Source organism: Gymnogyps californianus, chromosome 12 (genome assembly GCF_018139145.2).
Source record: "Gymnogyps californianus isolate 813 chromosome 12, ASM1813914v2, whole genome shotgun sequence".
Classification (NCBI taxonomy): Eukaryota; Metazoa; Chordata; class Aves; order Accipitriformes; family Cathartidae; genus Gymnogyps; species Gymnogyps californianus.
This window is the reverse complement of record NC_059482.1, coordinates 21,319,431-21,346,478: the sequence shown is the minus strand read 5'-3', so window position 1 is coordinate 21,346,478 and position 27,048 is coordinate 21,319,431. Positions and strand designations below refer to the sequence as shown.

The window sequence follows — 27,048 nt, the reverse complement described above, 5'->3', positions numbered from 1 at the left end:
ACTTTTTGTCTTCATTTATATTTATGCCAAGTGGTACAAATAATGTTAAAAACCTGGATTCTCCTACTCAATGACACCAATGGTAGCTTATTCTATTTCTTTTCCACACATTTTTATCTGGGCGTGAGCGGTGCTACAAACTAGAAGGCTGTGGAAATGAAATTCTGTGTTTTGGATAGTCCAGGTGACCTAATTTTGATTGATTGGAAGATGACTACAGGAAAAGGTACTCTCTTGGGCTGTGGATGTTCCTGAAACTTTCTGAAGTGGAAGAAACTGTGATTTGGGTCCCCAGAAAATTACTTGAAACAGTAATTTAAGGGAAACAACGAACAACGGATGTGCACAAAGAAAAGCCTTGGAAATATACGCCTACATTAGGTAATGATTGCTTTTGTCTTCTGTATTCCAAAAGCTGGAAGTTTTGCTAAAAGACCTTAGCGTATTTATGGTGAGAGAAAACAATCCATAATTTAGTAAAGTACAAATAGCAGCAGTCTTGTTCACAGATGAATATTCACTCTCTGGATTGCTGGGAAGACACAGGACTCATTCATTGTGTCTTATTGAAGTCTGCCATTACTCCGGGGAAGCAGGCTGTCCGTGAACACCCTAAAGATGCCTGTCACTAGTGGAGAGCTATAAGGTTTTATGTGGAGTCTGAGGTTTGTGTAATAACAATTGGAAAGTGCCCTAAGCAGAAAAGCAGAGCCCCAAGTAACACATCTCTTTGTGGTTTCTTACCATAGTCTTCTAGCAGCTGCTTCTGGAACTGTGATAACGTTAGTCGGTCTTGTGGAGAACTTGCGCCATCATCATCAAAACACACTTGGTTCAGCTAAAACACACATCCAAAAAAAGAAGCACAGATATTTCAACTTCACCTTGCACAAGGGATGCGCTCAGAAGACATTCGTTCTATCTGAAGCCCCTCCTAAGATTTGACCAACTAACTGGGAACTACTTCTAGTCACACCATCAGGTCTATCCATTGCTGGGAAGCAAAGATCTCTAACGTAGCAACAGCAGAAATCAATGCAGATATAACCCTTTTGTATCTGTTCAAGCCGTTAAGATCCAATGCTGGACTCTGAATACTCACTAAGCAATAATTAAAAGCAATATTTTTTTACCCAGTCTTAACAAATACATCATTCTACTCCCTCTTTCTGATAAAGGAGAGAAATGGGGACTGACCAGTATATATTATGTCCCCACCAAAACTGTAAGGACTTTGGACTATAGAGACATTGACAGCGTCTTCTTCTGCCAATTGACACCAACATTTCAGCCATAATCCATCCAGAAAGGAAAATTCAAAGGATCCTCACTGTAGCAAGCTAACACTACTCGTAAAAACAGCTGACAAAGATCAGTGTCAAATGAAGAACAGGACACTTCCAAAGACAAGTGTCCCCAAGTTAACACCTGATAGTACAGAGGGTAACAGAGCAGCCCTGGGACTCGGATTCCCAGCCCTTCACTATCTGCAAGGTCAAGTCACATGCACTACATTGATGGCAAACACCGGACCTAGAAGTAGGGAGGTTAGCAGAGCAGTGCAGAAATGCAGTACCATTTAGACCTGTTCTTAAAAAAAAAGAAAAACCAACAACCAACAACACAACCCCAACACCACACTTACTTTTAGCCAAAGATAATCTTCTGTTTTATCAGCAACTTCACTCTGGTTATCTGTAATGTCACAACGGCCAATAATACAATAAACAGCCCTTTTGTACGGGTCAGTATTATTTCTCAGAGCTCGTCTGTAATGAAGACGCAGTTTATTTTCTGTGGCAGGAGATAGTCTAAGGAAGAAACAAGATTGAAGGAAAAGACATGAAACCCATCTTTCCCTGTATGAGGAAACCTGGACACAAATCAATGTAAACAGGTGCATATTCACAGCAAAGGCATAATGACATCGGTCAGCACTGGCCGATATTTCTTGCACTTTCTATTTACATCTGCAGGTAAAAATCTTGCACACATGAATTTAAATGTATAATTAAAGTTATGGAGGATCATCTTCAAATACCCATTGCAGGCGGGTGGGGGAATCAGAGGACAGTCTTTTTAGGGGTGCATTAATACTGTGGTAGATGAGCTATTTTTGTCTGACTCTGCTATTTCATCATTTCAGAAAAAGAGAGCTCTCAAAGTCTTTGGAACTCTCTGGGTTAGTAACTACAAGTGAGCAGGTTGTTGTACCATGAAGTCTTTTAGGAGAGACACTTTCATCTTTATCATTAAATACTGTCATAATGTTCTTTGTTATTCTATTTCTTGTACCCTTTTGTAGAGAATTTTACCGAATTGAATCAATAAAGCATTCTCCTAGACTAAGACATTGTTTGTCAAATCTGTAGGCAGATTACCTTCTCATAGCTGTAATAAAACCAGAATAAATCAATTATACTGTATCTCATTAAAGTGTTTGTAATGAAAACAATGACAGTACCTTCGCTAAGGTTTCTGGAACAATCTTATTATAATGAGCACTCCTAGATATTCTCTACAAACCAGGTTAATTTATAGAAGAATAACATGGCATACACTACTCTGTAAATGGCACATTGATTTTTTTTCCTTCTCTCTCTCTCTCTCTCTTTTTTTTTTTTTTTTTTTTTTTTTAAGATGTGTGAACAGGTATGAAAACATGAGCAAGAACGTATCAGAAGAGCCCCAATACATTCAACATATTGCAGGATGAGGGCTTCCCACATATGAATGAAACTGTCATAGGTAGAGGTGGGATATCACAGGTTCACATCCTGGCACTTACCTGGGCCCTCCTGTTTCCCCCAATTTCAGCCAGTACCTTAGCACAGTGCCATTCCCCTGAAGGGAGCACAGCTATAATGCAATAGTTGACCATGCGCTTGTTTGAAATTCATTGCAAGTGGAAAGATAAACAAGATAACCTAAAACACCACAGCAGAGTTCAGAGCACACCTTAAGATGCACTAACTCAACCGCTTGCAACCGTATCATTAGTAGTTTGGCCAGTGGCCTCTCTCAAGTGATGAACAGCAAAAACTGGAAGAGGAGAATAAGCACAAGAAAGATGTGAGAGTGAATGCCTCTAAAGGCCACTAACAAACACTGCTTGCTTTTATTGTGTGGCATTCTTACGAAAACAGGTGTAGTAAAAAGTGTTCCCCAAAGGAAATTCAACTAAAATAAGTGACCGGGGGGGGGGGGAAGACACAGGATTCGTGACAGCAGACCAAATTGTATGCAGTATCCTACCATTACAGAGGGCAGATTCTATAGTAAAAAAGCAAAGCTACACCACTGTATTATTTTTGAAATGTAAATTTTTGCGTATTTTCAAAAAACTCTACAGAGATTTGTAGACTTCAAAGCCACAAATTAAATATGCAAACTTCTTACATGTAATTTAGGTAGGTAATATAAACACCAGGCAGCCGTCACCACCAGAAGAAACCTGAGCTTCTTGTATTTCTACGAAGCCACTGATTATTTCACTACTCCACAGCAATTCCCACCCCTCACAAAGATCTTCCCAGTTCCCAATTACCTTTTATCTTTACTGTGCATGTACTCCTGGAACCAGGTTTTAAACTCTCCCAGCTGGTGCTGTGCCCGTTTCACCACATGCATGGCTGCAGTCAAATCTCCACAGCGCATGCAGTAGTAAATCAGTGCCCAGACAGGATGGCCTTCCACCTCACCATCCTGAAAATAAAGTATGAAATAACTCATTTTTTTTTTAAAGCAGCAGCATATTTGAATTAATTTTCTTTATTGTTTCCTCATTCATTATTTCTGCCTTTATACCCACACACTGATTTTGGTAAAAAATTCTGTTTGTGTTACAGAAGCCAGAGGTCATGAGGTTTAAGTCCTGTGAAAGCTGTGCACATCCTAGCAGCGAAGGATGGGACTCTCTTCTGCTTGCCCAGGTTTCAGTTCTGAGTGAGGTTCTGACAATCCCAGAACTAGCATACAGATATCCTCCCCACCCAGGAGGTGGATTTGGATTAGACCACTGAGGCATTAAAAACATTTGTATTGAAACAGGAAGATACCAAACTAATCATGGATCTCAGCAGGTAAGAAAAGGACAGCTAGACTCAGCTATGTGGTCTCCAATGTTATAATTTATCATTATTTCATTTAACTTTTAACTTTAATTTTTCAACCCAGCCTGCCTGTTTATCTGGTAATTTTGTAGGTGCACTGCTATGCACTTTCTACTATGTGCAGGTGAGCAGGATTTTATTCAGACTCCTAAATAAAAGGGCTCGGCTACAATTCAGATTAATTCATTACATATTTAGTCATCAACAATTGGTGTCATCATCTTACAATAAGTGCAAAAGAGAGAAAAAGCAAAACAGGGAGATTATATCATAATGTATGTTAATACTTGCTTGTTGATCTCTAAGAAGATCACCAGAAGAGACTATAATTTCTAGAATTTAGAACTCAAACTACTGAGCACCACCATGCTTTGGGACTAGCTCTGAACTCAAAGTGATTTCGTCTACTATCTTCCATTTTCCTAATGAAAAATGCTAGAGAAGGAATAAGAGCCTGCTGCCCTAAAAGCAGTTTAAACAATAGAAAAACCACTGGAGGCTGCGCTAGTTTCCTGGCTGTGCTGGAGCAAACAGATTTGTGTTATTATTTTAGCTCAGTCGCTGAAAGTGATAGACATACCTGGAGACCAGGGACAGGCGCAGGGAGTTTGATGTTCAAGAAGCTGCGGACCAGTTGGTAGGTCCCTGGGACTCCACCCAGCTGAGCCTGGTGCAAGTTTCCAAAGACTGTCACAAATGTGTAATTTTTGTAACTGAAAAACACCACAAGCAAAACAAATGTGAACAGACTGAAATATATTTGCTACAAAAACATCCGCTGCCTTTCAGATCCAACAGAATTAGCAATTTAAAGCAAATTACCTTGATGTTCAAACATTATCGTTACAACAAAATGAGGCAAAGACTTCTGTCGATTTAGGAATATCCTTGTATTCAGCAGTCTCAAGAGACACCATGTTTGGAGTCTGTGGTGTACTGCTCCAGGTTCAACTCTATTAAGAGGTTCCTCTGATTAGGTTCTCCTAGTACTAAGTTAAACTCAATTATAAAACTTGTAAAAAGCCTTTCCATCCTAATGCTTTAACTCTCAATCGTGTCACAAAAGAACAGTTAAACACCACAGATGTGTTTGTGTCTCCTCCCTGCCCTATGGACAAAGACAAACCTCAGGGCCACGGACTTACCAGAAGGAAATCAAAGAGGAAAAGGGAATTTAGAGCAAAACAACTGGTAAAGGCAGCTTTAAGAACACCTTCTAAAATAACCCATCAAAGCCTTTAATCAAGGCAGGTCAATTTAACAAATATTCATGTTTAGAAGCAGGAGTCTCCAAAGTCTGTACACTAAAGGAATACCTATATAAGCAGCAGCAATAAATTACATTAAGTGCTTTTTCTCTCTGCAGCACACGATAGACTTGTGCACCACCAGACTATGAAACTGAAAGGCTATGCTAAACATAGGCGAGTATCAGTGTATCTTGATAACTAACATTATGGCTGAGTTAAGCACATGCTCCTCAGGGCTTAAGATCACAGTTGCTCCAAGGCAACTAATGCAAGAACAGCTGTGAGCAGCACTACATCTCCTCCTCCTACCTATGCGGGGCTGGTGAGGCATGGAAACATCCCAGTATTAGCCAATTCCTGCTAGGAAAGAAAAGCTACAAAGCAAGGCACAGGTTTGGTTTTTGTTTTTGTTTTTAAATCAAGCCTGAAGGGCCCAATTTCCACAATTGGGAGGGTTGGGGGGAACTATATGTAACTAATTCCTAATTTCAGTTAGCAGTTAATGGCACTATGAAAATTTAGCAAGTTGGATATTTGGCAAATCAGGTTAAAAGTCACTGGCTCATCACACACTGCTGAGACCAAAGAACTGGAAACAGAAGATCCTTCTGATGTGTCAGTTCATCTGTGCACAGGCAGGCACGCCGCCACCACCCCTGGGTGACAACGAGTGCTGATGAGGTGTGGCAACCAACTGTCAGGGGCCAAGAAGAGGCTGTGCCAGGAGGCGAAAACATCTCTTCCCAGTGTGCTGTATCGGAGCGCAGCACTTCCCGTGCTCAGATGGCAGATCTGTATCTGCAACAAATGCCCAGGCACTACACTGCAGCTATTGTTTGCTTTGTACTGCTGAACTAGCCTGCTGGCATTACATCGGCAGCTACTAGATAACAGACACTGCAATATCCACATGTGCAGTGAATAGGTAATACAGCGATCCGGGGATTCAGCTTTGGGCTGCTCCACAGCCTGCAATTCTCTGAGCATTTTCTTGGTCAAGGAGCTTAGGCCCCCGTGATACTTGCTGATACAGACAGTAAACCACTTTCCAGAGTCTGAAAATCGTAGCTAGGTGTCTCAGCTTCAGCCTCTTCAAATTTTACAAAAACCTTTCAGTGTAGAAATAGCATGATCAGAACCTGACTCATTGCACCAGATTTGTCCTCAGTGCTGTCCTCACTTCCTCCCTGCACCAGCTCCTGACAGCGATCAGCAATCAGAAAGGGAGTATAGAAAAGGGGCATTTTTTTTGCAGAGGGGAAACAGATCTCTTTCCACAAGTGAAAAATCTTCACATAAATATTTTATATCTGTCATAGTGATAAGGGCAACATAGAAGGAAGAATAAAAGGTCTTTGCATCTTCTAAACAACTTCCCCATGGATTCAAGGCCTTTTTAACTAAAACAGTTTCATACTCAAGTGGCTGCTCTAAGCCCTGCAGAGCAGAAAAGACAGGCAAGAGACACTTCTGTAAGCAGCAAGAGGTAGCTGACTTGTTAATATTTGTGTGCATTACAAAGTCATTCTGGCTTATTATTAGGGAACTCTATTAAACTGTGCTGCCCAGAGCATTCACCTTACCTTTGTTCTAGGTAGAGCAGAGCCTGCCTCACGAACTCCATACGCACCTCCATGTTGGTCCGGACTTTCAAGGCATCGCTAGCAGGAACCAGGGTAACATCGGTCATTTGTTTCACCATGGCCCACATCTCAGAGATGTTCTATAAACAAGCCATTCCGTGCAACAGCGGTTAGCACAGAGATGAACAAGCAACACTGTTTTGAGCTACATGGCGTTTTGATGCTTAAGAAAAGCATCAAAACACAAAAGTAATGTCTATTTAGATTTGTAATGGAGATCCTGGATGCAGTCATGAAGGTAAGCCACTTCTGTCCTGCAGAATTCAAATTTCCCAGGCTTTTCTGCATAATTCTTCTGCAAGAAGATGGCTATAAATATTGTACCTGCAATTGTCACCCAGGATCGACAGCAATTTCCAAAACTAGGCTGGGTACTTGGTGCTCAGACTCCTTCCCCATTTCCAGCTTGTACATCCCACTCAATAAATACCACAATTAACATCAGCTTTCCATATAAGCAATTGCTTTGGCTCCCATTGGAAATCTGTGCAATCAGCTGTGATGAGAAATATCTAAAGGACACTGATCACTTGGACAAAGACACAGGTCTGAAAAAAAAAAAATGTTGAAAGCCATCCAGGTCTGCTCATTCATAAGGACGAGATCATATCAGTATCTCCAGGACTAGAGTATCCCTGCTGAAACAGCAAAATACTGAGAAGTAACAGCACTGTTAGCTCCAGCAAGGGCAGGTATTTGATCTCGGTGCTTCAAAGCAGCAAGAACATTCAGACTCACCACATTGTCCCTAGCAAAATGAACAGAGCTGTTCAAAGCAAAGATGCACGCCTGTAATTCAGATCTGATTGAAGCATTTGCCCCTCAGCTTCTGAACAGCTTTTTGCTCTCCCCATGTGCAAAGTTTTTCATGACTTGACTCTCCTGCAGTATTCTCCTCCAAGCATTTCTCAAAGGTGCCCAGGTTTGTACGTTTGTTTTTTTGGGTTGGATCAAGGCACACAATTAAAGGAGTGGAAAAAAAAAGAAAAGCAGGCAGATCATTGGTTTAAAGCCAATCCTGGGGGCTTTACGCTTTGCTATGGGAGCCTGCTTCAGCTCCAGCAGGGTCTGATTGAAGACCCTTCACCTACAGCTAAATACGTTCAAAGGATATTAGGAGACCACATTTTAAAAACCAAACACAACAGAACCCATTTAAAATGAAAAGCATTTTTTTCTTCCCCAACAGCTCATCACTCATGATGGGACACTGCAGTGAAACCAGGTTCTTTTCTTCCTCACTGTGTTAAGAAATTTTCACCATGACCAAGTTCATCACAGGTGGGCCCTGCTGTACTAGAGAAGACTCCAGTATTGGCTCTGTGTTTTCTGTGGAGCCATGCTTTTTTTTTTTTTTTTTTGCAATATCAGTATTTTTCCACCAATGTCAGCAGGCTGTTAGTCACAGCTGAAAACAGATTAAATACATTTCCTTATGTTAACTCACTGGCAGTACCTTATCATCCAGTTCTGCAACAGCAGCGCAAAGGTCCACCAGGTTAGGCTGCAGGTGTCCATTCACTATCTTCTCATTATAAATATAAATCTGAAACATATTGGAAGTAAGCAAGTTTAACAATACATATTACTCCCCTTCCCCAGCCACAGCAGCAAAATCTGCACCAGGCCTCAAGAACAGAGCATCCCCAGCAAGTCCCTTCTGCTTCCCTCCCACATTAGCCGCTTCTAATCCAACAAGAGGAATGGGCATCAGCACCAACCGCTTCCACAACACACCAAAGCCCCAGGCCTGCCTGAAGGCGGGCAGCAATCCAGCTGTTCAGGGGTTCTGCATGGCAAAGCACTGCGCTGAATGCCCTGTTAGACTAATTACAGCTAATTGTTGGAGGACAAAGATTCAGAAAAGACCTGACAACTGGATGGCTGTGATATTCCCCTGCATGGCAGCCTCCTACCTGCTCACATAAAAGAAACAGAATTTTGCTGGTTTGTGGCAGTATTCAGGGAAATCTGACACAGAGAAATGAGAACAGAAACCTAGCCCTTCAAAACCTGCCCTTAAACATATATATATACACACACACACACATCCCCGTTTTGATTTAAATCTTAGTCTTAGTTTAGCTGCTTCTACTATTGTTTATTCTACTCTCAGCCCAAAGACCTTCCAGCTACGTCCGAAAATAATCCTTCTCAATGCTAGAAAGGCAGTGCCATCATATTTTAAGTCCCTTTTGCGTGCACTACTACTTCAACGTGCCCAGCGTGCAAACAAAATGCGGAGCTCAAGACTGCAACCAGAACCTAGCATCAGTGAAATCATGCATGTGGACTTCACCATGTTTCTGTGAAACAGTTTGAACTATCCATGAAGAACAATTAATCGTTTCATTGTAATTAAAATGCACTTCATGGCTGATGATAAACTGAAACAGCATGGACTGCCTGATCTCCAGGACTCCTAACTACCCACTGAAGCCATAGGAGCCCCATACCCAGTGCTGAAACCCAGGTATTTTTGCACTCGAGCAGGGTGACGTTAAGGACAGCTCAGGCAGGCCAGCTTCTCCAGAGGGCTTGCTGGGAGCACACGGCGACTGCACCAAGTGTTTTGGTAGCAGAAGCCTGGCCACGAATGCCACGTTTCCACGGCACATCACAAGCAGCCTGCATGCAGCCCGTAAATCTGACGAGAGCCCACCTGCCCACCCACGGGGAAGACATGGTGACTCTGCAGCTACCCCTGGAACTAGTACTGCTAGAGAGGCTGGGCTTCCCATATTCACAAAACATCAGAGAATAATGTTGATAGCCTCAAAGTACAGACATAATTATGCTATAAGAAAGACCCGTAATGCAGCTATATTACAGTAGATATGAAAAATTAATGTACTATTAACAACCACTAAAGCAAACGTACACTTTATCAGCACAACCATGCACCTTGTTTTGCGATTCATTTCTTCACAGTTACCATAACTGAACGCAGACAGAGAAAAACAGATGTACAAGCTGCTATCTGGCTCAGCAAAGACTGAGCCAATGCGCACAATAAGAGTAATTGTGTGCAAATAGGCAACGCTTTGTCTACGTCGTTTCACATATTCCATTTTGAAAAATCAAGTCCTTCTCTTTCATTTTGTTTCCAACAGTGCTGGTAAACAGAACATCTCAGATAACAAAAGTAAAAAATCGGTTATGTAAAGGTTTATCAGTTTTCCCTGAAAATTTTCAGAGGGAGTCTAATGCTACCAGACACATTAATTCATAGCTGATGCACTAAAGCTTCTCATAGGCGATGCCATTAAAATGGGATATAATTTGACAAACATCAGGATTAAGACTTCAGCATGTTTTTTCCTACACGCACACATCAGAAAAACGATCTTCCATGTGTGAGAATAAAGGGAATATAAAGTCTTCATTTGTGTACAATTACACATTGACACGAATTCTAAAAAACTTTTTTTTTTGAAAGGTTAAAAGAGTTTTAGTTTACTACACGAGCATCGATTTCTACCAGTCATATATGGTGTTCAGAATCTCCTTTTGACAAAAAAAATCCTGTAGCAGACAGGTAAGTACACTTCTAATAAGTCAGGCTGAATTTCTGTATTTTCCAATTGCATTTTGACTCCAGGCAGATATTTTGATGTTTTACCTGCCATATCTACTTACACACTACGCTCACAGATCTTTGAATCTTTTCAGATTTTCCTCACTTCTCTCTCTCTCTCTGTAGAAAACAATGTTTAACTATGTTTTTTCATTTCCACTCACCTGACGAGCATACGCCATCTCCACGTTGTCCAAAGAGCTGCGACCTGGAGGACCCAACTCACCGACGTAGCTAGGCTGTTTAATGAGAAGCGTATAAGAAGGTACAAGGCATAAAATTACTGCAATGCATTTTACCAATTTATCTACTCCTAAAGAACAACAGCAAAACCATGTTCCTGACAGAACTAAGAACAGGGTTTTGAACTATCTACAGAGTAAAATGCATAGTCTCACTGCAATACCCCATTATCTTCCCAATATAGCTTAAACTTTCTAAAGTGACAGAAATCCTCCTTTTTTCAGTCCACAAACCAACCATTAGCTCTCTAGAATTAGGACATCAGTGTCACTTGATAGCATCTTATAATTTTAATTCTTTCCTTTTGTTTCTTGAAAGGTTGCTTATTGTCACATTAGTGTCTTGCTGCGAAGCATCTAGTCTGAACCTCCATCACAGCAAGGACACTGAATTCAATGGACCAGCTCAAACGGATCCAGTCTAGCAAATCTGACACTCCAGTTTTGTCCCAGTACCGTGACACAGACACAAAATGGGACTGCAGCATTCAATTGTGCTGAACACTGCCCCACTGCTGGTCTGCTGCAGGAGGAAGAAGGATGCTGGCAATATCCTGACCTGAGAAAAAAAATCATCTTTCTACCCATAGAGACTATGCCAGGATTGAGATGTTTTCAGTGTAGAGCAGGGAGGGACAGCTGATGGAGTTATGGCATGGAAAATTTGTACTCTTTTATAAAACCCAAAACATAACATGCCATAATAGCCTAATGCTGCATAAAGCTATTCTTGTAAGTGTCTGCTATAAATCACAGGTACGTTTTCAGTATAGCCACCACTGAACATGGATGTTCACCACTCTGGAGGAAAGAATACTCCCAATTAAGTATGCAATACTCGCTGATGTTTCCTGCTTCCTAAAAATGTAATTCTTCATTTCAGCATCAGTATTGCAAGTCTTGGGTTTGAAAAATAAAGTGCAATCATTTTAAAGACAGATTCCTTTGAGGTAAGCAGTCCTTGAATATCAGCTGCTTCATAAGCAGTGCTACAGCCAAGATGGTCTGAAGATAAAAGCAAGACAAGCTCAGTATAGAAGCATAATATTTATTATGAAGCCAACTGACATAGTTAGGGCAAGCAAAGAGGAACAGACAAGCTTTCAGAAAAACAAGCATGTTTTCAGGTCTGAAACTCAAGCAACAGCCTTTGAATTTCAGACTTTGGACCCAAAAGCTCATTTGACTCTCCCAGGTGTAGTTGGTCTGTGTCCTGGTTTCGGCTGGGACAGAGTTAATTTTCTTCTTAGTAGCTGGTACAGTGCTGTGTTTTGGATTTAGTGTGAGAATACTGTTGATAACACGCTGATGTTTCAGTTGTTGCTAAGTAGCACTTGTCCCAAGTTAAAGATTTTTCAGTTTCCCATGCTCTGCCAGCAAGCAGATGGGCAAGAAGCTGGGAGGGAGCAGAGACAGGGCAGCTGACCCGAACTAGCCAAAGGGATATTCCATACCATAGAACGTCATGCCCAGTATATAAAGTGGGGGGAGTTGGCTGGGAGGGGCGGATCGCTGCTCGGGGACTAGCTGGGCATCGGTCAGCGGGTGGTGAGCAGTTGCGTTGTGCACCACTTGTCTGTCTTGGGTTTTCTCTCTCTCTCTTTTTGTTATCTTCCTTTTCATTACAGTTATTATTATATTTTATTTCAATTATTAAATTGTTCTTATCTCAACCCCAAAAGTTTTACTTTTTTTTTTTCCCCCCCCTGATTCTCCTCCCCATCCCACTGGAGGAGGGGAGGAGTGAGCGAGCAGCTGCGTGGTGCTTAGTTGCTGGCTGGGGTTAAACCACAACAGTCTTATAACAAGATGTCACCTCTCTGCACAAACCTTGCTCAGCTTAATTCAGGTGTCTAGCTTAGATACAGTTATGAGGATCTAAGACGGTTCCTTACTTCCACCAGGAGAGAGGATGCAAAGCACATAAGCTAAATACTGAAAGCGGCTGAGCAAACACTGAGAAGGGGCGTTGCTGTGCCTTGGTTTGTTACTGTATAACTCAAGTCCATCCATATTCCTCTAAACTGGAATCAGTAACTTTTTTCAAGAAAGAGCAGGTACATCTGCAGAGTTGTAAAATTAAGCTTTTTACCATCAAAGTCTGTTACGGCTAGCTGTGCATCCTCATTAGCCGTTTCCTGCACCTTAGCGATACTGTCAAATAGCTTTAACTCTTTCTTACATCAGTTACCCAGAACGTCAGTACTTTATTGTGTAGATAGGATCACCTTCGAGTATTGCTTAAGGACATGCTCTAGTCTTTCCTGGAAGAGTTCAGTTAGATGTGACCAACTTGCTACCTGTACAAACAACATAAAGCCCAAATGCAACAGAAAAATCACTGTTCTCACTTTCAGTTTAATCAGCTTTAGAGTTCAGCTTTGCTGACACTTGTCAGGCTGCAGCACAGCAGGACCAATGTTTCTGCCGTGACCTGGCTTGCGTGGGTTCAGGAAAAGATCCGAGAAATGGGTAGCTTTTCTCCAGATGGTGTCATCATTCAGTTTGTTTCAAATGAGGATGAAATGCTGACAAGGTCTTCAAAAGAATCTCACTTTTTTGGGAACTGTATCCCAACTTTGAAATGAAATACAAACATATGAACTTCCAGACATGTTACTGATCAGTCTATGCACTGAACAGTCTCTCAGTCATTCCCAAATGCTTATAATTTTAATTTGATATCAGTTTAACCCTGGTTATCTTCTATTGTGTAAGACCTCCCTTACACTCATGAGCATATGCTCTTGCAAAGAGAATGGCTACCCACTGTCCTAGTCCAGGAGTTCTGACCAGGAAAATTTTCGCAATTTAAAATTTAAAGACAAATAAAGTGACACAACTGCAATGGCCAAGAAGCTGTTCTGAGTTAGCTACAAATTTATACGTGAAGATAAGGGCATTGACCTCTATTGAAAAATTATAAGAACTTTGTGATACTTGTGATTACTGCTTTCTGCATAGCATACAACAGTTGATTACAGAATAAAAGGTACTCAGTTATGTTTGTCCCTGATATAGTGAAATATAAATGAATGAAGGTATCAAAGATGAACCTGGACAATCCTTTAAAATTGCTGGAATTAGTTTATCACTGCATTAATTTCTCAGTAATAGCGCTATTTAAATTATGTCCAACCTGATCACAAAATCAGGCAGATGCATTTAGACCTTAGGCAGTATAAAAATGCCTTACAAAAAACCCAAAAGAAATCCCACTTTTTCTTTTTGCAACTGAACTTACACTAAAAATATTCTTCACAGTCACTCTTAATGGATACTGATATTCAGAAGCATTTGCTTTTTTCTTTCAGTGCCAAATCATCTGACACAAATTCCTTTAAACCCACCTAAAACCCGACAAATTCTTTGTTCTAAAGAACAAAGAAGCTGTTAAAGCAGGTTTCCTGGGAAACAGACATGATGGCAGAAATAGCACTTTGCAGCCTTCCCCTATGCTGTGCCAGATAAATTTCAGAGTTATTTAAAGTAACGCTAAATTATGGACGTTGTCATTAATTACTGATAAGGTTTCATCTTCTAAAGCAAGTGAAGAAGGGTACATTGTGACTTAGTGTCACTTTTCAACCAGTGCCCAAACACCAGAAACATAAGGACTGGGGCTTTGTTTTGTGAATCTGGTTCCTCCTTCTCCTGCTGCTGCTTTGCCGCACCAAAGAGCATCCACGTGGCTGCCACTCCAGAGAGTGGTGTATGACTGACGGGTTAAAACCCACAGGTAAGGATCTGAATTCAAAAGTGCACGCCTGAAACTAAGAAATAACTGCTCCGGGGTTTGGGTTTTCCTTTCCTTTCTCCAATTTTCATTTTACCCTAACCATTACGCTTTGAGGATCACTTATTAAGAATCTGCCGCAGCTAAGAACTGCCACATTGAAATCAAATTCTTTAAATGCCTACTACCAACTTGGCACTTCAGCAAAGAAAAAAATTCAGGAACTCCAGGATTTGTCTTGCTTTTCTTATGCTTTTCTTTCCTATGCCAAGAGCCACGGAAGCAAGCTTATTTCCTATTTTTTCCATCTCATACTTGCATTCTGGCTTCATCTTTGAATTATTAAACTTAAAAAAGCACTAGCTCACTGAACTATCTCATGGCTGTGCTAAAAGGAAATTTCAAAAGGAAAACTAAAGCAGTGAGTCAGCGTGGGGAAGGCCGTTTCCACTCTTCACCCTGAATTGCAGAAATGGAGAGCTGCACAGGCAATCCTTCTGTAGCTGGTAACCAGCGTTTGAAGAGGCATCCCCTACAAGCTAAGGGGGGGGGATTTGGGGAAGGGGGGGGATATCTTTTGGTGGCAAGTCAGAACTTACCAAGTTTTCAAGCAAGGAAAATATTATGAAAGATGTGTTGAAAACAGCAGCTAGGTGCGTACGAGAAGAATCATGTTTCAGGTCAGGTTCTTAAGCTTAATCGGAGCAGCAAAAGGAAAAAACAGAAAAGTGGGTAACGCACAAAGGACTGCAGAAGCGCAAGTGCGCACACACACGTATCTTTCTGCATCTCTAGTCTGATATTGCTTAAATGGCTTGTGCTGTTTTTATCAACCACATTTGCTTCTCTCTGCCCTGAATTTAGGTCTTTCCAAACATTCTTCAGAACTGTAATACTTATTCTGAATATTATCCATTCGTGAAAGCTGCAGCTATACTGCACTGCCGTCACATTTTTATCTTTTAAATTCATTTAGCCTAACGATGCTGCTTTTCAAAGGAGTCCTCCTTCATTTGTACTCAGCCAAGCATTCAGCCTCACTTGCACACCAAACCGCGTGCATATAAAGATGCATTATTCATCACCCTCATATGCATATGCACATTCCTCAGCAGAAGTCTGGGCAGACATTTTGTCAGCACTCCAAATGGCTTGGCCAGTAGATGCGGTGAATAACTAGGCAGGAGACTAAGCTGGAGAAACACCATCAAAATACACTGACGTGCAGCGGGGGAGCGGAAAGCATCTTGCAGTCCTTGAGATTTAAGGGATATGAAGACACGATACAGAGGGGCAGAACAGAAACAGAGTGCGACAGTGTCTCCGTCACTGTGGGAGCGGGTTGCTTAACAGCAGGCATGGAAGAGCTTGGGGTGGGGGTGGAAGAAAGAAAAACCTGGCATAAAAGGACAAAAGAAATGCCTCGGCACCTAGTGGAACAAGACTCGGAACAAACACCTTGAAAGCACAGGTGTTTGATACCTTGAAAACAAAACTCGGGCTTTCCTCCCTTCCCTCCCCCCAAGAAGCACCTTTTTATTAGCTCTGTTGTTCCCTTACGGGAAGAAGGCCAGGCTGGAGGACAAGGGGGAGCAGAAAACCCTAATGGCAAGTCCTGCGCTAGGTTCTTTGAATCATGAGCTTTGCCTGTTAATTGGTCTTATTTCCATGAATAATGTGTTGGTATTTCACTCTGCCCAAATTAGCTTGCCCAAAGCTTGAGAATTGGCTCGCAGGCAGACCGGCCCCCTGCTGCGTTTGGATCTGTGCCTTTTCAGTTGATTCTCCGTCTCCAGAGGATATCAATTAAACCTCTACTATATTCTACAGGCTGTGTCTGTTTGTGTCACACACACACACACAAAAAACTTATTTGACTGGAACAAAGCTTTAGAAGAACAACCTGCTGTGCGGAGGTTAGGTAACAGGCTTTTAACACAGTAGATGCACTTCAAACCTCTCAGACCTTTGACTTCTTGAGGCTAAGAGTAGAATATATCAAGGATTTTAAATGCTCTTGAAATGACATACTGATACTACAAGTGCTTTGAAACAGAGCGTGGAGTATTATTGAGTGATAGTGTATATCGAGTCATTCATGAAAAACATTATAGGGTGGGGGTTTTTTTCCCCCCTCCTCCCTCCCACCAATTTGATGCTTGGCATCTGGAGCGCCATGGACTGGAGGCAGTGTCCATTTGACACAAACATCAGAAAAGGGGTTTTACCTTTTCAGAGTAGGTTATTAAATTGCTTCCCCTAGCACTTAATATCCACAGTTCGAAAGGAAAACCCCACACCAGTAACTCACACACAAATCAAAGACGTTAGAAGCTATCAGAATAGCTGCCAAGTCTTCAGTCTCGCATCCTAAAATAATGGGATAGCTGTTCCTAGTTTTAAATTAATTCAGCCTGCATTATTTAGCATTTCTAATATTGGAAAGCTGGACAACCTTCTGAGAAGTCACAGTAAAGTATCAGTAAAATACTTTCTGGGGAAGACAGCTTCTATAAAAAGATGTATGGTAACTGGGATTAACCTATATTTAAGAGAACAGTAATCGGAAAGGGACATTTCATTAACAACTTTAATTATTTCCAAATCCCTATACAGGTCATACCCCATTAACACCAAGGGCTTTTTTTATTTTAAGGTACTTTGCAGCTCTGTAAGTCATTCCAATGAACAAGAATTTATTTAAGAAAAAAAAAGGGGGGGGACGGGACACGGCTATAAAAAACTGGGCCTGTTTTCTGGCCTGAAAGCACAGCAACTTGCATTCCCCCACCCCCTATCACCTCTCCTCTCAAGGTTATAGTTTTCATGGAGCATTGTGCAGGGGCTGTGATGTTAACTTTGTGCTCCAGGGATCTCAGCTGATGTCTGATGCCTCTGGCTCAGAGGGGTGGAGTTCCCACAACTCTGCACGTACTGTGCTTTACTCATGTAACTGGATCATTTTTTTAATGAAAATAAACTGTAAAGTTTGAATTTGTAACAGAAGATAAGGAATGTTTTAAGTTGCTAGTCAATACCTTTTCATGTTAGGCACAGGGTCAGTCTCGCCCAAAGGATTTGGTCACTACTGGATTAACCTTGAATTGCTGTACACTAGAGGTCTTAGCAGCACAAAATTTTCATCTACACTGCATGAGACAGCAATGTAAAAGAGAAGGCATACTCCTCTTTTTTTGGTTGAATATTCGTTTGGTTTTGCCAAGAAACCTGAGAGACTTCATCAGCCTCCTAAGAAAAGCCATAAATCCTGGCTAGCACACAGTGATAAGGGAAAGAGAAACTCTAAGACCTGTGTGTGAGCACAGTTGCACCTGAGAAACTGTCTGGTCCCATTAGCACTGCAAAGGTTTCCTGAAGGTGCAGTTCACCCCAATGTGTTTTCTGTCCCCTGGGTATATTGACCCAGTATGTGTTAGTGTGACTGAGTTTCCAGCTTGCACATCTATTGCTTAAAACATAGCTTCAGCAATAGGAGCGCCACTGCCTGTACCCATCAGTCAATAAAAACAATCATAAACGTTTGATATTTTGCTAGATAATGCATTCTGCTAGTCACAGCCGTTCCGGAATTAAATAGAGATTTCATATTTCTCACTTTCACACAGCTGTAGCTACAGAGTAATCCAGAGGTGGTTTCAGCAGTGCTGGAGTGCCAGCTGTGTACATGACGTGTGTGACTATGCACAGTGTTTAGAAAGACAGAGTTACCTCATTTTCCTGGGTGAAATCGAGAGCGTCTTCCCCTGATGCAAGCAGAGTATGAAGAATCCTTTGTTTCACCTGTTCCCATTCAACCAGCATTGATTCTCGGTGATACTCCTCAGCCATAGCAAAAGTCTGTTGGTGAATAAGAAGAGCTAAGGAACATACAGAACCACCAAACAGCCTAGCTCTGCTGTTAATAGACCAGCTCAAAAATGAAACAGAAAACGGCAACTAGATAAATCAACCAGGTCAGCCCTCAAGAGCTAATGATGTGCTGCATATTATTTTAACAGGCTTCCTGTTCAGGTACGAGGGGATTCAGAAAGTAGGTCTGTGTGGAATTAAGACAACTCTCACATACCCCCAGCTGGTAAAACAGGGAATCTGTGTCTCTTCCATGGTACTGCAATACACACAAAACTTAGCAGGCTGGAAATCAATAGGCTTGCTTCTTTAATTTAGCAGCATGCACACAATATCCAGGTCATCACTGATCCACGCAGTTTGTTGAGACTAACCTCTCTAATGGCAACTAGCTTTTCACCTCTCTGGAGGCTACAAAGGTTTGACTTACTGCATTCTTAACAGAGATGTGTGTTTATTGCCCATATTTCATTTTCAGGTCTTTACCAGTATGTTTTTCTTTTAAATGGGAAGTAGGATAAAAGTATTAAGGAAAATTAACCAGTGCTAAAGAATCAGAAAGTCTCTCTCATCAGGAACATAACTCAGGAAAGCACATAGGAAAATCATACCCCAAGAAAAAAAACCCATCCCTTTACCTTTAAAATGGCTGATGTACTACATTGTCTTCAACTCATGGAAAGAAACAGCTTTTCCCTCAATACTCCTTATTTTGGCAATAGCATTAGGATAGAGAAGATGCTTCACTACTTTTCCTGTTATTGTTGGGGTGATGCTAACTAGCAGCCTTGAGTATACCGGGACAGGAAATAAGAATATTTCCAGTAATTCTAAATAGAGAATAAGCTATACTGGATCTTCCACTTCTTTCCCTTTCCCAACCTTCTCTGTCTTTCACATAGGTTTGTGCTGCAGTGTACATAACTAAATGTCTTGGATGAATAAATTTTTCATCTCATTACAGCCCACTGTTAGGACATTGTCAATTAAGAGGCAAAACGTTCCCCAGTATAAATGAATTGATAAGAGGCAGTGACATTTGGCAAATTTTTAATTATGGTGCATGCATGCAACTAGAGCATAAGATTTGTGTTTCTTTATTATATAAATTCATTTTATACTTTCATGCTAGAATATAGGTCTTATCCGTACCTTCACTATAATAATTTCAACAGGGTTTTAAATATGCTTCAATAATTACAGTATGATTATATGCAATTAAAATAATTTAATAATGCTTAAGTACTATTTCTTATCATTTGAAAGAAACACAGGCTCAGTTCTAAACCTGATGCCCCAAGTGTACATGGAGGGAAACAATCGTAACATAAGCACTAGGAAGCATGCAATGACATTTCCAAGCAGCAGTTTTAAGACAAACAACAGGAAGCATTTTTCCACACTGCATAATTCAATTGTGGAAATTATTGCCCCAGAACACGACAGATACCAAAAGCATAAATAGATTCAGAAACAGGATCAGATGAATTTCACATCAGAAAACAACTTCCAGCTCAAAGTCTTCAAAACAACTACTTGCTTGGAGGTGAATAGACAGGAGATGAACGAGGGAAGGCTAACTCTGCCTTTTTTTCTTACAGACTGCCTAAGTACTGGTCCCTTTCAAGGCAAGAAAACTGGACTCAGTGAACTCTGAGCCTAAGTGACAACTCTTACTTTCTTATTGTAGCATTTTCCTTTATACTGCTTAAAAAAACTTTTTTTTTTTTAGTATGAGAGATTTCCTTTGGAAAATGTGATGTAGTATGGTGTTCTGGCTCTTCTACAGACACAAGAATTAAACCTTGCAGCACTTCTGCTGCATAGGCTTGAATGTGGTCAGATGTACTTCAACAACTCCGGTAATGTGGAGAAACAGCTACAATAAATACATTGAGCGTCATCACTGTACGGCAAGTCAGTGCACAAGGCATTTCGCAGAGCAAAAAAGGAAATAAACTCCATGTCCTAGGCATTATCACCTCTAGAAAAGGCAGCATCCATGCAGAGAGGGTTGGAGCAAGTGTGCTGTGCCTTATGAACAACAGCTGCTCTGTTCAAACAGATTTAACACTGTGAGCCTCCTGACCCTACAAAATACTACAGTTGAAATAGAACTGACAATATTTCTTCTGGAAATTCTAAGCAAGTATTTCCTAATGTCTAGTTTTTCTATATTCTCAATACAGTCCTCTTAAATTCCACTAGTTTATTAAATATCTCATTAATTCCTTAGGGACACCCCCCCTCCCTTTTTTTTTTTTTAAAGGAAAAAATGATGCTTGCTTCCAACTTACCCTCTTCCTAGACTCTTCAATAGCTGACAGCAACGCATTATCTTTTTCATTCTTCAGGAATCCCTGCAGAAAAGGGGAAACAGAGCTTCAGTCAAAAAATCAGCCTTGGACTAACATCAGATACATACTGTAGTACTCAGCTCTTTCAACTCTGAGGTGCTCAGAGCTCTCTCCCCAATCCACTCCCGAGAAGTTTAAAGGTCACTTTACTTCACCAGAGGTACAGTAAGATGCCCATACAGAGCAACATGAAAACGAAAATGCATTAATCTCCTGTTTTAATATGCATTAAATCCTAGTGAAATGTCCTGCTTCTATTCTGTTTTATCTCTGTGTCCCAGCAACTGCTTCCTCTTGCTCTCCATTTGAGGGAGCTAGGATGAAAGCTGGTAGGAGCGATAAGCCAAGATAAGATTGTTGCAGTTGAGTATGTTGGGGAAAAAAAAAAAAGGAAAAAAAAAGGTTTTGACTTGGCAGCTTCAGGCAGGAGTGGAGCTCTTGGAGGCCCGATAGGAACTGTGAAAAAGAGCCTTAAAAATAGCCAGTTGAGGAAGGATGGAAATAACTAAACAGTTGGAAAGCATACAGGAAAAGTTTACCGCACAGCCTCTCTCCATGCATATAGCTGGAGTGGGTAAAAAAATAATACATAAGAATTGTATTTTTAATTTTCAGTACATCAGTAAATCTCAAAGAGGTCAGGTGTACATGAACAGACTGATTTAGATGAGCTGTTAGCTCCTTATCCCAAAAGTTACTTTCATGACCCACACTAGGAAACATACAATATTTTGAATTTTAAACAAATAGTCATGGGGTAAACTGCAGTAACACACAGACAACAAACAGGAAATGTTTATTACACCCTAACTTGAATATCTTTATTTTGCATTTTCACTTTTATGTTACCAATTAAACAAAGTTGATTAGTACTCCCAGACTTCAACTTAATCATTATTCAAATCATAAAAAAAGGAAAAGAAGCCTTTGTCTCCCTCTGAAGTAATCAACTATAACATTATCAACTCCATTAAGTGCTAATATCTTAAGAGTCTGTATGCTTACTCCACAGCTCTAAAATTAAGAGCCACTAACAAACTCAGGGAGTGGGAACTCCAGGTACCATGCTTTATGCTTTTACGAGGATACACAATTGCAGCAGTGTCCAACTGAACTTGTCGGGAATCAGGAGGCTCTTGTGCCCTTCATTCCCCGCATCCTCCTGCAAATAAATAGTTCCTGCCCCAACAATCTGACAATATCGGTATTGATCCATACAACCTAGGTAGAGCTCCAGATCTCCAGAGGAGCACGGATCCTGTGGCAGGACAGAAACTTGTTATCATAGGGATTTGGACCTTTGGAATAATACATTTATGGTAGGTCTTAGAAACAGTCCTGCAGCAGGACTACACACAACCACAGGTATCACAGATTGCTACTTAGCTCTGGGAGGGTTTGAAATCCCCCCAAACTGAAGAAATCTGGCAGGAAACTGCCGCATAGGTGTGCTGTCTGCCTTCCTGCTACTCAGCACCGGTATGTGAAATAAAGGGCATTGCACCCTTTCCTTCTGAAATATGTAGAACAAGCATTTGAGGTATGGGACAGCCTGTGACCCCCTTCAGTTGGAAATAGGAACATGACCCCTTTCTGTATACCAGACAGAACGAACTGCCATCCTCCAAGACGGACATACGACATGGTCCCCCCAGAAACAGCCCTGGAATTACCTATGGAAGAGAGTGGCCACTTCTACACAGCCTATTCTTCATTTCATCTTCTGCCATGTCCCACTTTATTTTTAGACAATGCCCGCAGAGAAAGCACAGTTACAATCTGAAAAAGGGGAAGCTAAATCCAGATCCTTGCACGTGTCTGGGGACCAACTATTACAGCAGCTGTCACCAAAGCAAGGGCTGCTGCAGTCACCTAATCGGGCCGAGACCCGATCTCGGCTCCGTGCAGGAGATGTGGGGAGGGATGGAGACATGGCTTTGTAGGGTTTGTCCATGTCTGCATGGATGGAAGGACTTTAGGAGGGCAACAAGTTTTTGGGGTTTTTTTTGTGTGGGTTGGTTTTTGGGTTTTTTTTGTTGTTTTGTTTTTTTTTTTTTTTTTTAACTTCCCCGCCTCCAACCTAAATTGGAGAAAAATTATCTGGAATTGTAACAAGCAGTGCTTCTAGACCTTCAAAGCACACACCAACATATGAACAGAAGACGCAGCCGCATTTCCGATGGTAGGGATCTGATGCTGCAGAGAACACTGTGTTTGCCGTATCCTAACAACGCTGCTAATTTTACAGGCACAAAAAGCCCACTGTCTCCAAGACGCAGACCTAGAGCTATCTGGATGCAATGGAAGGTGCTGAGCACACTGAGTCAAGCACTGCAGCTTGCAGAGGTCCTGGGTGCCCTGGCTCCCTGCTTGCTTTGTGAGTCCCGGGCTCCTACCTTACTGCCCTCAGTCCTCCCCTCTCTCTGTGGAGGGATGTGTGCCCTGAGATGAGCAGGTACCTGCCTAGAAAGGTACAGAGCAATGATGGTAATCAGCAGAGTAATTTAAGACATGCTTGAACTTCCCTTGAAGTCAGTAAATCCAGGCTGAGTATCTTTCTTAATGAAACCTCCCAGCTTCCAGAGAGTTCACTAGGTCCGTTTAAGGGATTACATTACACCAAATGCCAATTAGGGGATGATAATTGTCTTTTTCAATCTCAAAAACTACTCGTTTAGCAAATGAAAATCCTCACACATTCCAAATAATATCTGTAATGCCTCACTGAGGAGAGGTACATTTTAAAAAGGTTGCCCTATGCCTTGTGCTAAACATTATGACTGTAGCATGACAATTGCTGCTTCAGTTAATTACAGGCTAATTGTTAAACCTCAGAAGAGAGAGTTTCAGTAGCTGATGCTGGGGCTCCTGCTACTGCTCATGAGACTGCTTCTGCTTAGTTAGGCCAAACGAGCTCCTGGCGTTGTCACTCTAGGCTTTGGTGGCCAAAATTTCACACGTTAAGAAAGTGAGTAGTGTCTGGCTGCTGTAACAGCATTTATTCCCTGGGTTTATTGCATTGCCACCTAGTGGTGCACTATGCTTTGGTCACCGGACATTCAGATTTCATGGATGTATATAAATGCACACAAATGTCCATCTGCTGTAAGAAAAAGCAGAACTCTCTGAAACAAGGATGGGCAGAAAGATAGAAGAGAAGTGCTATACACTACAGAATTTTGGTCCTCAAAAATCCCAGGCCACATAACAGCTTTAAGGGTTCACATATCTCTTAAGCCTGGGTCTTGAACAGTGCTGGTTGTGCTCACCAAGTTACATCTGCCCTAAAAGCTTTCTGCAATCCCACAGGCAAGGTTTGACTTTGCCACGAACGCTTGCAGACTGTAACGAGGATACGGAGGTATGGCATTCAGCACGCACAGGGAGTACACGACCCATATCGCAGAAGCTGCCCTCTCAGGGGAGATGCTACTGATTGTACGAGCAACGAGACATTGCTTCATATTCAGTATCCAAAGAGAGAAGCAGGAGGAGAACAGAGATATTGTTAGGAGACAAAGGGCTATTTCACAGCGGCAGATGGCAAAGATAGGAATAGCTAACATGAGCTTCGCTAAAACCTCAGAGGTGAAATCCTCACCTTGCAGCTCTCCGTGCACAAGCTCTGCCATTGCAGGGATCCCAATGTAGCCTGGATTTTGCTTGGAAAGGAAAATTTATCTTACTTCCCTGAGGCAGGTTTACACAAAAAGCTCAGAGCCCTAATGTCACATCACGCTGTCCTGCTTTAGTGAGTGGCATTTAATTTTCCTCTCTGTTACTGTGGGACTCCCACACATTCTTCCTGTGTCTAGTTTGGAAGGAAGCAGCACAACTCTTCTCCATCACAGGTTCTCTGCAACATTCGCTGCTGAATGTTTCCCACACACGATTTGTACAATATCTGATGAGATGGTGTTTGCAAAACAGGGACACAGGCACTCTCCCACCTTCAGGTTCCCATTTTCCAGCTAGTCCCACTTACTCTTGCACGTCTACTGGCTCTCAGCATCTTTCCCCAGCACATTCCAATTCCTCTTGGATCTCTTACCCCTTGGATTCCAGTCTGATCTTCTCACATTCTCCCCTCTCTCCTGAAATCCAGCCCCACTCTGCCTTGCTCAAGGATGGTTTGTAAAAGTGGCCTCACCAGTGGAGGGGCAGGACCCCTGGGAGACCGTGCCATTTCCCCGTTCTTGCCGTGCTCCTTGTTCCACTGTCATTTCTCATCTCGGGCAACCACTGCCTGACACAGGCTGATGTGACAGGAACCGGCACCTGCCTTGCTCCAGCCTGAATTCCAGCAAGAAAGTGTTCCAGTAACTAATTCATTATTGGTACGAAAGGGCATGCATGCACTGATGGTCTCTTTTTGACAGGTCTCTTCCATTTACCGCAGTAAATGAGGTTAGTAAACTCTCTCCTGGCTGATAGAAGTCTCTTAATTACTTCCATCAGCCAGGCCATACTTTTAATACTTTATCTTAGTATTCAAGCTGTCAAGAGAAGGTGAATGTTGCCAAATAGTATACTGAGGCCTTGGATGTTGACAGCAATGCTTACTTTTTCACTGGCAGGGGAAGAAAGGAGAAAATGAAATGAACAATCTGGGGCCATTTCAAGTCAATTGCTCTTCAATTAAAATATTTCCCAGTGCTGGATTTCCACTAGATCCAGTGAATCCTGCAAAGGACCAGGAGGGATGATGATTATACAGTTAACAAAAGTCACTCTTTGGCAATGGTTTGGGAACAGTAGCTCCAGATGAAGCACCTGATTTTATTATCTCCACTAGCAATTTTAAGAAATGATTTGCTAAATACAATCCTACTGCAAACGCGCACACATCTGAGCACGCTCCCGGGGTGGTGCACCCTGGCACAGCCCTCCTGGCCACGTCGTCTCTGGAAACAGAAAATGAAGCAAAACTACCTGGAACCCACTGCCACAACAACAGACCACACTATATATTATTGCTTTTTTAATCCAAATTATTGTTTATGCTGATACAAGCATCAATACTTGCTGGCTGGCTTTAAACAGGCCGATAGGCCCATAAGCAATGGCGTGGCCAACTAATGTATTCCTGAGGATGGCAACATGCCAGAGTAGCACAGGCAATATTTTTCTCTATTCAGACTCTTCTTTTGCATGCATCACACCAGCGACTCTTGGAAGCTTCTGTAGGTCTCCTAAGATTTGTTTTGCAGAAAGCATCAGCTTTTGCTAAAAACACACAGATAAGCAGCTTCACTACATACCTTGGCCTGTGCAATACAGCATCCTTCAAAGCAGCAAGGCAGCTGCCCAAAGATCAGCTACCAAATGCAATGAGCTAAGAGCATTTGTGAAGTTGGCTTTCTCCTTAGAGGACTTCAGATGGCAAAATTGCTACGGGGCCAAAGCAGATTGAGGGCCCAAGTGCAGAGATCCTCAGAGAGGAAAAGAACCCAAGGAAGGGCGATGTACCAGTCAGTATCACTTCAAAGCTGCGTGACCGACAAGGAACGAATCATTGTACACAGACGCAAAGGTCCACTGAAAAGGAAGGTCTGATGAGGCTCATCCCACAGCTGTATACAGTGTTCAATTCAAGGATTTAGCAATACAAAATTCTCCTAGCCTAAGACAGCTGAGCTTGTCAAACTACAATATGCATTTCTCAACTTCCTTACCATCGTGTTTAGAATGGGAAATCCTGCAACATTTTTCCAAAAAATTAATTCACTGTTGACTAAACAGGAGAAAAAGCAGGGAAAAAACAGAAGGGTTTACAGTTTGCTAAGACCCAAGAGCCAGTTGTTGCATCAGAGACTTTCAAAGCAACAGCCACGTTGAAGCTCAAGAGGGAAAAACATGCAGACTAATAGTTCTAACACAAAACTGCGCTAATACAGCCTAACACTGGGCTTGGGGAAGATTTGCTGCTCCACTACCTGCCTTCACAGGGGTCTCGAACCACGTCCCCCCATGCACTGTGACTGTGCTCCACGCTTGTAGCCAATACTCACATTCAATTCGTTTGAAAGCCAAGGTAGGAGCGCTCTTCCCCATCCTGCAAGCAGACAGCATTTCAGTGGCAGTAAGTCATTAAAGTATACAAACCCTGGCCACAAACTCTGCTCCACTGCAGGACTAGCAATGATTTTGAAGATCATTTCACTTTTTTTAAAGCAGCTCTCTGCTCCAGCAAAATCAAATTTTGGAGAGCTGCAATACTGTCTCCTTTCACGATGGAGGAGCAGCAACATGGACCTCACT

General features: G+C 41.9%; 1 protein-coding gene across 1 annotated transcript in view; it reads right to left on the bottom strand.

Moving 5' to 3' along the window:
- The window catches only part of NUP93 (nucleoporin 93), an 83,852-nt gene that overhangs the window by 12,829 nt on the left and 43,975 nt on the right, over window positions 1-27,048 (bottom strand). The window contains exons 4-12 of the mRNA XM_050904194.1: window positions 20,728-20,790; window positions 18,290-18,418; window positions 10,747-10,821; window positions 8,462-8,551; window positions 6,946-7,085; window positions 4,693-4,825; window positions 3,548-3,705; window positions 1,646-1,811; window positions 745-838 (exon numbers count right to left, since the gene is read on the bottom strand). Coding sequence (XP_050760151.1) covers window positions 745-838; window positions 1,646-1,811; window positions 3,548-3,705; window positions 4,693-4,825; window positions 6,946-7,085; window positions 8,462-8,551; window positions 10,747-10,821; window positions 18,290-18,418; window positions 20,728-20,790 — 1,048 coding nt within the window. The remainder of the gene's footprint in view (window positions 1-744; window positions 839-1,645; window positions 1,812-3,547; window positions 3,706-4,692; window positions 4,826-6,945; window positions 7,086-8,461; window positions 8,552-10,746; window positions 10,822-18,289; window positions 18,419-20,727; window positions 20,791-27,048) is intronic.